The following is a 9,774-nucleotide window of genomic DNA, read 5'->3' as shown; positions in this document are numbered from 1 at the left end:
TCCTGCCTCAGCCTCCTGAGTAGCTGGGACTACAGGCACGCGCCACCATGCCCAGCTAATTTTTTGTAGTTTTAGTAGAGACGGGGTTTCACCATGTTGACCAGGATGGTCTCGATCTCCTGACCTTGTGATCCACCCGCCTCGGCCTCCCAAAGTGCTGGGATTACAGGCTTGAGCCACCGCGCCCGGCCCCTGCTTTTTTAAATCTTAATCTCTACCTGGAGAGAATATTAGGTTAGAGCAGTGTCTTATAGCATACATTAATAAATTTACCCAATGAGTACCACAGATTTCATTAATCCTGTATTTTTTCCACTGAGTGAAATATTTCAATTAAGTAAGTAAAAATAAGAAAAATTTTTTCTCTTTTTCTTTGAGACAGGGTCTCACTCTGCTGCCCAGGCTGGAGGGCTGCGGTATAATCTTGGCTCACTGCAACCCCCACCTCCCAGGTTCAAGTGATTTTCCTGTCTCAGCCTCCTGAATAGTTGGGATTATAGACATGTGGCACCATGCCCAGCTAATTTTTGTATTTTTAGTAGAGATGTGGTTTCACCATGTTGGCCAGGCTGGTCTTGAACTCCTGACCTCAAATGATCCACCCACCTTGGCCTCCCAAAGTGCTGGGATTACAGGTGTGAGCCGCCGTGTCCGGCCTAAGAAAAATTTTTCAATGAAGCAAGCATAATCATTTTCATTTTATAGAAAAGTATAGGGAAAATTCTACCTCAAAAGAAAAAAACATGCCCAGGATGATGACTTGGATATTGATGGTAATAACTTCCACTTCTTTAGGAAGTTCTGATAAACGAATCATTTAGAACCTCTGCAATCTAAGCTCTTCATATCATGTGTTTATGTTCTAAAAGTGTTAAAATACATTTATAAGAATGCTACTGAATTCCCTTATATTAAGTACCAATTTTAGTAAAAATGCTTTTAACAGAAAGTACTAATTTTTCCGAACTGGAATACTCTCATGACCACCCCTATTTTATCTAGCAACAAGCCTTTTGAAAATTTTTCTCTAAAACAGATTTTTTTTTTTTTGAGACAGAGTTTTGCTCTTATTGCCCAGGCTGGAGTGCAATGGTGTGATCTCGGTTCCCTGCAACCTCTCCCTCTCAGGTTCAACCAATTATCCTGCCTCAGCCTCCCAAGTAGCTGGGATTACAGGCATGCACCACCACCCCCAGCTAATTTTGTATTTTTAGTAGAGATGGGGTTTCTCCATGTTGGTTAGGCTGGTCTCGAACAACTGACCTCAGGTGATCCACCTGCCTTGGCCTCCCAAAGTGCTGGGATTACAGGTGTGAGCCAGCATGCCCAGTCTCTAAAACAGATCTTGAATCTGTCCTCATCCTATCCCTCTCCTCCCCAGTGCTGCCACCATGGTCCAGGCCACCATCCTCTCTGGCCTGTATTACTGAAATGGCTTCCTACCAGATTGCCCCTAGCTTTCTCTCTTAGCTTTCTGACCAATTCGCCACATAATGGGGACAACAATCTTCTCCAATTGCAAATCACATCACATATTCCCCAGCTTAAAGCCTTTCCCATCACATATTCTCAGCTTAAAGTGCTGAGGATAAAAATCTAGATTCCTCACCTACAGTTTCCCTCCTACTTTTGCAATCTCATCCTGAGCTACTCTACTGGCATAAAGGCCTCCTTTGAGTCCCTAGTATGCACCAAATTCTTAGTACACTGATATGGTTTGGCTGTGTCCCCACCCAAATCTCAACTTGAATTGTAATAATCCCCACATGTCAAGGGCAGGGCCAGGTGGAGATAACTGAATCTTGTGGGGCGTTTCCCCTCTACTATTCTTGTGGTAGTGAATAAGTCTCATGAGATCTGATGGTTTCATAAGGGGAGTTCCCTTGCACTTGTCCTTGCTGCCACCATGTGAAGTATGTGTTTGCTTCCCTTTCTGCCATGACTGTAAGTCTCCTGAGGCCTCCCCAGCCATGCTGATCTGTGAGTCAATTAAACCTCTTTCCTTTACAAATTACCCAGTCTCAGGCAGTCCTTTAGACTATCCTGAGAATGGACTAATACACACATCATGCTCCCCCTGCCTGGAATGCACTTTCCCCCACCCTGCCCAGCTAGGGTCTTATGCTCCTTTGCATCTTGATTTAAATAACCCTTTTCAAAGAAGCACACCTCCAATCATGCTATCTTAAAAGATCCCCACCATGCCCCTCTCCACTAAATAATTTCCTTTATAGCTCCTTTTTCAATTTGTAATTAACTATTTATGTTGCTTGTTTACCTATTCAGTCTCTCTTCCATTAGCTTCAAAAGGGCAAGGATTATGACTTTTATTTACTACTGCATGCCCAGGGCCTCCCACAGTGTGGGTACTTAATAAATATTTGAATGGATAAATAACTGAATGAATTAAAAAACAGAAATTTGAAAGTGCTTCAGAAAAGCTAAATCATTAATTCCTCCTGAGTGAACTAAAGGAATTAACCTCTGACTTTGTAAAGGATAATCAGCCCTGGGGCACCAAGCCAATTAACTTGAATGGGAAGGAAGCTTTCCTGAGGTCTTTAAAGAACTTGTCTTCACATCTGTGTTTTCTGAGACATTAAGTTACCTACAAAATCACAAATGCAAACTGCATTCTAAACCAATGACAGCTAGCCTAGTTAAACAGAATATCAAACAAATGAAAAAATGGGAGCTGGGCACAATGTTTCAAGCCTATAATCTCAGCACTTTGGAAGGCCAAGGTAGCAAGATCACTTGAGTCTAGGACTTTGAGGCAAGCCTGGGAAACATAGTGATACCTCATCTTCACAGAAAAAGTTTAAAATTAGCTGGACAAGGTGGGGTATGCCTGTAGTCAGCTACTTAGGTGGCTGAGGCAGGACTGCTTGAGCCTAGGAGGTCAAGGCTACAGACAGCCATGCTGTACCACCGTACTCCAGCCTGAGTGACGGAGGGAGATCCTGTCTCAAAAAAAAGAAAAGAAAAAAAAATGGATAGGGAATACTCTGGCATACCATCTAACTGCTCTATTGCTTTATTAACAATGTTTTAAATAGAGACACATATAATAAAACGCTGTTGGACTAAATGTGAAGAGAACCCCAGCACTCACCCTCAGAATTGACTGTACCGTCTGCATGGGATAGGTGACCGTGGTGGCAATCGCTTTGGCTACTGCACCAATGATAAACACATCCAAAGAAGAAAGCTGGAAAGCAAAGAAAGAACAAATCACATCAATCTAGTCAAGAAGAAGGTGTCAGAGAGAATTATTTTATTGCTTTCAAAATCAGGGATTACCTTCATCCGTTTCTTTAAAAGCTGCCGTTTTAAACCTTCATAAAACATGAACTGGATGGCAGGATTGAAGACCAACAGCAAGGAGGGAAATGTGCCATTCCATAAAGCCAAGATTCCCTCATCTCGAATGATCTGATGAAAAGCATCTAAGCAAGAAATGAGGGACTTTTGAAAAGCATGATGACAATCCCCTAACTAAAGAAGACAACATGAATTCTGTTCAAACGTATCCCGAACGCAAACCATACTGGTTCTATAAAGATTTCCTTCTTGCAGCCAGGTGCAATGGCTCACGACTGTAATCCTAGCACTTTGGGAGGCCAAGGTGGGCAGATCACGAGATCAGGAGTTTGAGACCAGCCTGGCCAACATGGTGAAACCCTGTCTCTGCCAAAAATACAAAAATTAACTAGGCATGGTGGCATGCACCTATAATCTCAGCTACTCAGGAGGCTGAGGCAGGAGAATCACTTGAACCCGAGAGGCAGAGGTTGCAGTGAGCCAAGGTTGTGCCAATGCACTCCAGCCTGGGTGACACAGTGAGACTCCAACTAAAAAAAAAGGGGAAAAAAATTTCCTTCTTGCAATGATAGTCTGGGAGCAAGTTCATCACTTAATTATTTTTTGATAATCAGACACTGACAGTCACCATGTTATCGAGAGACTACCTTCAATCACAGGCAACCATTCCTGATGATCCAGGCTAGAATGTCATATTCTCCTAAGTCATTATCACCATCACTGGGAACTCTGGATTATACAGAACTGTGAACTGAGCCCACATATTTCATAACAAAGTCCAGTACAAGAAAAGGTAAGATTGTTTCCTGGAGTTTATTATGCAGTATCTGACTTCTAAAAACCACTATTTCACTACAAAGAGTGATAGGAAAAGGAGAACCTGGTGATGCCGTGCTATTGAAAGGCAGAAGCTCAAAGATATGTGATACCAATCTGGTATCTATCCAAAGACAGCACTGGAATAAAAAGTATGGATTATTCTTCAAAAATATTCATCCCTTCCCACTGATACTCTCTGGGAGAATTATACTTCTCTACCTCTTGTCTCGGGCTTGGCTATATGATGTCCTTTGCCACTGGGATGTCAACAGACAAGGTGCCAACAGGGTTGAAAGGTGTTTATACGATTGGCTGTGTCCTCTTGAGCTTTTGCCATCACAATGAGGAGAATATGCTCATGCTGGTCCCAGAAAGAGGAGGACAGACACGTGGGCTGAGACTGTCAGGCTAGGGCTAGCTTAGATGAGCCAAATCCACCACATCAATCCACGAACACATGAGCTAAAAAAAAATGCTACTGATGGATGCCGAGATTTGAGGTTTTCTGTTATGTAGCTTTATGTGGCAACATATTCCAGATACAAAGAAGAAGGAAAACCTTTAAACAGGAACTCAGCAAAGAGATACTTACCAATGATACCTTTGTAGTTTGTTGGTACAATGTCTTCATTCCTAAATTTTGCCCCTTGCAGCTTCAGTCTGGTGTTTACCACCCAGAGTGGAGTTGTTAGCAACACGTTAACCACTCCTTTAACAAGAAAGATGGAGAGAAAAAGGGAAAGCAAAATGTCAGCTTTTCAGCTTTGCTGTTTTAAAGCTACATAACAATATTCCATTTCTATCTCTGCCACTGACCTCTTAGGAGACCTAAGGTAAGGAGTCCCTTTGTGCCAGGGTACAACACAAGCCACTACTGTTAGAAGCGATTTGGAAGCTTTGCTGATAGCAAAATGGCTGGCAGCAGCAGCACCTCTCCAGATGAAGAGCAACAAATTTCCTCATTTGTACAATAGGCAATCTATTTGTCAATCTGTATACCATTCAAAGTAGTAATTTTGATACAGCTTTAAATATAATTTTAACATAAAAGCTTTAGAGATGGGAGTGGCTTAGAGCTAACATGCTAAGTCTATGACAATATCAGATAAAACACACAATTTAACTCTTAAGTAGCTCACATGGTTTGATGTGAGTCTGGATCTGGTACAATGGGTGACAGGAGGGGGAAAAGTGGTGACATTTTAAAGTGCCTTAACAGAGACTAGAAGCTCACTGAAGAGTTCTTCATCCCTTAGAGAATTAGGATAGGCAGGCAGCAAGCAGCAGTTATTAAGTGTCGCAAAACACTTGAAACAGCTTCACAAGCATCATGATCCTTACAAGCTTAAGGATGGGGATCTTGGCCCCCCAAGGTTGCCTCAGAGTAGAACAATACAATGAGCCAGGTGCTTCTTTTTTGAAAACACATGATCCCAATTTAACACCATCTTGAGATATTAAAATATTCCTCACCAGTCCTGAAATGATTAAAAAAAAAAATACCAGATAGAATTGTAACAAAGTGCCTGACACATGGTATATACGTTATAATTTGTTAAATAGTGGAACAAATGAAGTAATGAACAAACTCAGTAAAAAAAAGCACACATCCAGCTGTCTGGCTCTAGTCAAGATCTGAAGAACCAAGAGAAAAAATCTTAAGCAAGAGTCTTTTACTAAAATTCATTTAAACACAACTGAAGAAATAAAGTTTTGATTTCAGGGATGTCAAAATATTACATGTAGGAATATTATATATAGTCTATATAGGAATGTTATATATAGTCTAACCAAGGATAACCTTGGTAAAACAGCCAAGAGATACAAATTCAATTTTTTCACTGGTTGCATACAGTTGTTAAAGATATTTTGCTGCCTGTCTCTAAGGGGCATTATGAGAGCACACTTCTCAAAATAAAAGACATCACCTAATACTTTTATCCGTCATATTTGTTATGTTTTTATAGATTCACATAACATTAAGGAGTCATCTTTAGTTATAACTTAAAAATATTCATACATTGTCACTGGAGGCATTGACTATAATCTAAAAAACCCTCAGTTACAGATTCCTGCTAGTCTATTTTTAAAAGTACTAGTGCCCCAGACGCCAGTATAGAAGGATATTAACACATTCCTATTTGCCTAGATTTTAGAATGTATTCCTATTCAATGCAGTGCACACTTCACTTAACAGAGAAAAACCAACAGCCAGAAAAATCAGACTAGAAAGTGGATTGAGCAGTCTACTGCATTCATTTTAAGAGAAAAGGAAGACAGGAGAACTCAGGACCAGAGATCACAAGCTTCCACAGACACTCTAGAAAGGCATAGTGCACATACCTTTCTAAACAAGTGAAATGTTGCCTATTAAATACTATTTAGAAAAAAAAAATTCTTCATTTAAGAGGTAGGCACATACAAAAACACTTAGGAGGCAATGCAGCTAAGATTAAGATCTAACCATTCTTTAAAACTCTGCTTTCGTACACAGTGCGGTGGCTCATGACTGTAATCTCAGCACTTTGAGAGGCTGATGTGGGAGGATCACTTGAGGCCAGGAGTTCAAGACCATTCTGGGCAACATAGGGAGACTCCATCTCCACAAAAAATATTAAAAATTATCCAGGCATGGTGGCGTACTCCTGTGGTTCCAGCTACTCAAGAGGCTGAAGTGGGAGAATCCCTTGAGCCCAGGAGGTTAAGGCTGCAGTGAGCTGTGATCATGCCACTGCACTCCAGAGCCTGGTCAACAGAGTGACACCTTTTCTTATTTAAAGAAAAAAAATCTGCTTTCATATCTCCATCATTAACACAAGCAGAAAGACTGAAAGGATTCTTTTAAAGGACAACTTCAAGTACAAAAATATACCACATTATTTAAATAACAAATTATCAAGTCCTTGTAAGAACATTTGGTATTTCGAAGCTTTTTATCTGAGAAGTTCAAGTACTTTTTTCACCCTCTAAGCCAAAATAGACGGAGTATTTTTTAACCACTATAATTTTATGAGTTCTGAGAGAAGCCACTCAAAATACTTGAGAATCTAAAACTTTACTAAAACTTGCAACCTATATCATCAAGAAAAGGTCAAAATTCCACCGAGAGAAGCATGTCACAAACCATTAATGAGTACCAGTTCCAACTCCTGACAGGCCCAAAGGATAAAGAAAATTGTCTGCTTATGTATAAGCCTGTGTACAAAACTCTTCTGCCAGTTCCAGCCAGGCACAGTGGCTCACGCCTGCAATCCCAGCACTTTGGAAGGCCAAGGTGGGTGAATCACAAGGTCAGGAGTTCGAGACCAGCCTGGCCAACATGGTGAAGCCCCCTCTCTACTAAAAATATAAAAATTAGCTGGTGGGGGGGGGCGGGGTGGGTGCCTGTAATCCCAGCTACACAGGACGCTGAGGCAGAAGAATCGCTTGAACCCGGGAGGCAGAGGTTGCAGTAAGCTGAGATCGCGCCACTGCACTCTAGCCTGGGTAAGACTCTGTCTCAAAAAAAAATAAATAGGCCGGGCGCGGTGGCTCACGCCTGTAATCCCAGCACTTTGGGAGGCCGAGGCAGGTGGATCACGAGGTCAAGAGATCGAGACCATCCTGGTCAACATGGTGAAACCCCGTCTCTACTAAAAATACAAAAAATTAGCTGGGCATGGTGGCGTGTGCCTGTAATCCCAGCTACTCAGGAGGCTGAGGCAGGAGAATTGCCTGAACCCAGGAGGCGGAGGTTGCGGTGAGCCGAGATCGTGCCATTGCACTCCAGCCTGGGTAACATGAGTGAAACTCCGTCTCAAAAAAAAATAATAATAAATAAAAAAATAAAAAAATAAAATAAAATAAAAAATAAAATAAATAAATAAAATAACTCTTCTGGCAGTTCCAAGCTGTGGATGCTACTTCAGCTCTAAAGTGGAAATACAAATTAATGCTTTACCTACCAAAGGGCAGAAGACTATTTTTCTTCTAAGTCTAATGTCTATAATTCTATTTTCTTTCATTCTTTTATGTAACAAATCGTTCACAAGAAAGAACACACCAAAATTAAGAGATGAAGAACCGTGATTGAACACACTAAATCAAGGAACAACTAGAACATAGCTATTTACTCCTGAAATCGTGAAAACAAACAGTTTTATCAGCAGTGAGTCTCCTTTGTTATGGAAAGAAAACACAAACGAAGTATGTTAATTGGGTATGCACTTCTGGAAAATATGTGCAATGACCATGGATATAAGAAAATGGCAGGAAAAGGCACAAATCAAAAAAATCACTTGACTCCGTAGGAAGGAATGAAACTTCACACACAACAGGAACAACCTGTCTTGCCAGATTTAAGGCCTGAAGGCAGAAAATGCATTTTGACTATCATAACAATGATAATACCTTTGGCATTCATTAAGAGTCACTGGTAAAGATTCCAATTTCATAAAATGAATGTCTCCTCATTTAAGTTATCTGTTAAGGTTCTGTCTCCAAATTATTCTCCAGGCTATTAAGCTTTATAGACTTGTTTTTCTGGGAAAATATAATAAATAATAAATTTCTAAGTTTCAAGAAGAATTTGAAGAGCAACAATGCTGTTTGTAGTTCTCCTTAGAGATGACACAACTCATTTCTGCAGTGATTATAATCCTATGACAGGCTCACAGCAGGAAGAGAGAAAGCTATTAGAATTATTATAAAAATACCTACATATTAAAGTACAAAAACTTGTTATGAAGAGAAGTTTAAAACTCACAAAAATAATTTTCAATGAACTCTCAACCTTCAGAAAAAGAGAAGACCTACAATCAGACAATCTCATGATTACAAAGGATTGTAAAATTCTTTAACCCAGGGTTTCCCAACTGAGATAGTACTGATACTTTGCAGTAGAAAATTCTTTGTTGTGTGTGGGTGTGTATGTGGGCTATTGTGTAGGATATTTAGTAGTCTCCCTGGCCTCTACTAGATGCCACATTTGACCCTGCAGATCAAAATCAGCCTCAGTGGAGAATCGCTAATATAATCTAATCACCAAGTGATTATTCATTTTATTCCTTATAATTTCAAAACACAGGAATTCACTTTCACACCTCTTTTATTCCATTAGCTGTAAAAAGTATTTTATTTTATTTTTTGAGACATGGTCTTGCTGCAGCCTCCTAATCCTGGGCTCACGTGATCCTCCCTCCTCAGCCTCCCAAGTAGCTGGGACTACAGGCACACACCAGTTAATTTATTTTTAATTTTTTAACATTCCCAGCACTGAAGTTAAAATATATAGAGATAGCTTTAACTGGACTTAACACCACGCTATCTAAAATGATGCCTCTTTCTTTTTTTTTGTTTTGGAGATGGAGTCTTGCTCTATCTCCCAGGCTAGAGTGCAGTGGCACGGTCTCCACTCACTGCAACCTCCGCCTCTAGGGTTCAAGCGATTCTTATACCTCAGTCTCCCGAGTAGCTGGGATTACAGGCGCCTGCCACCACACCCAGATAATTTTTGCATTTTTAGTAGAGAGGGGGTTTCACCATGTTGGCCAGGCTGGTCTTGAACTCCTGACCTCAGGTGATCCACCCACCTCAGCCTCCCAAAATGCTGGCATTACGGGCGTGAGCCAATGTGCCCGGCCAATGGTCTTT

General features: G+C 40.7%; 1 protein-coding gene across 1 annotated transcript in view; it reads right to left on the bottom strand.

Moving 5' to 3' along the window:
• Window positions 1-9,774, bottom strand: part of SLC25A17 (solute carrier family 25 member 17) — a 57,243-nt gene that overhangs the window by 7,820 nt on the left and 39,649 nt on the right. The window contains exons 3-5 of the mRNA XM_037744289.1: window positions 4,736-4,852; window positions 3,304-3,449; window positions 3,064-3,211 (exon numbers count right to left, since the gene is read on the bottom strand). Coding sequence (XP_037600217.1) covers window positions 3,064-3,211; window positions 3,304-3,449; window positions 4,736-4,852 — 411 coding nt within the window. The remainder of the gene's footprint in view (window positions 1-3,063; window positions 3,212-3,303; window positions 3,450-4,735; window positions 4,853-9,774) is intronic.

Source organism: Cebus imitator, unplaced genomic scaffold, assembly GCF_001604975.1.
Source record: "Cebus imitator isolate Cc_AM_T3 unplaced genomic scaffold, Cebus_imitator-1.0 Scaffold170, whole genome shotgun sequence".
Lineage (NCBI taxonomy): Eukaryota > Metazoa > Chordata > Mammalia > Primates > Cebidae > Cebus > Cebus imitator.
The sequence above is the reverse complement of the archived record's forward strand: the minus strand, read 5'-3'. Positions and strand labels throughout refer to the sequence as shown.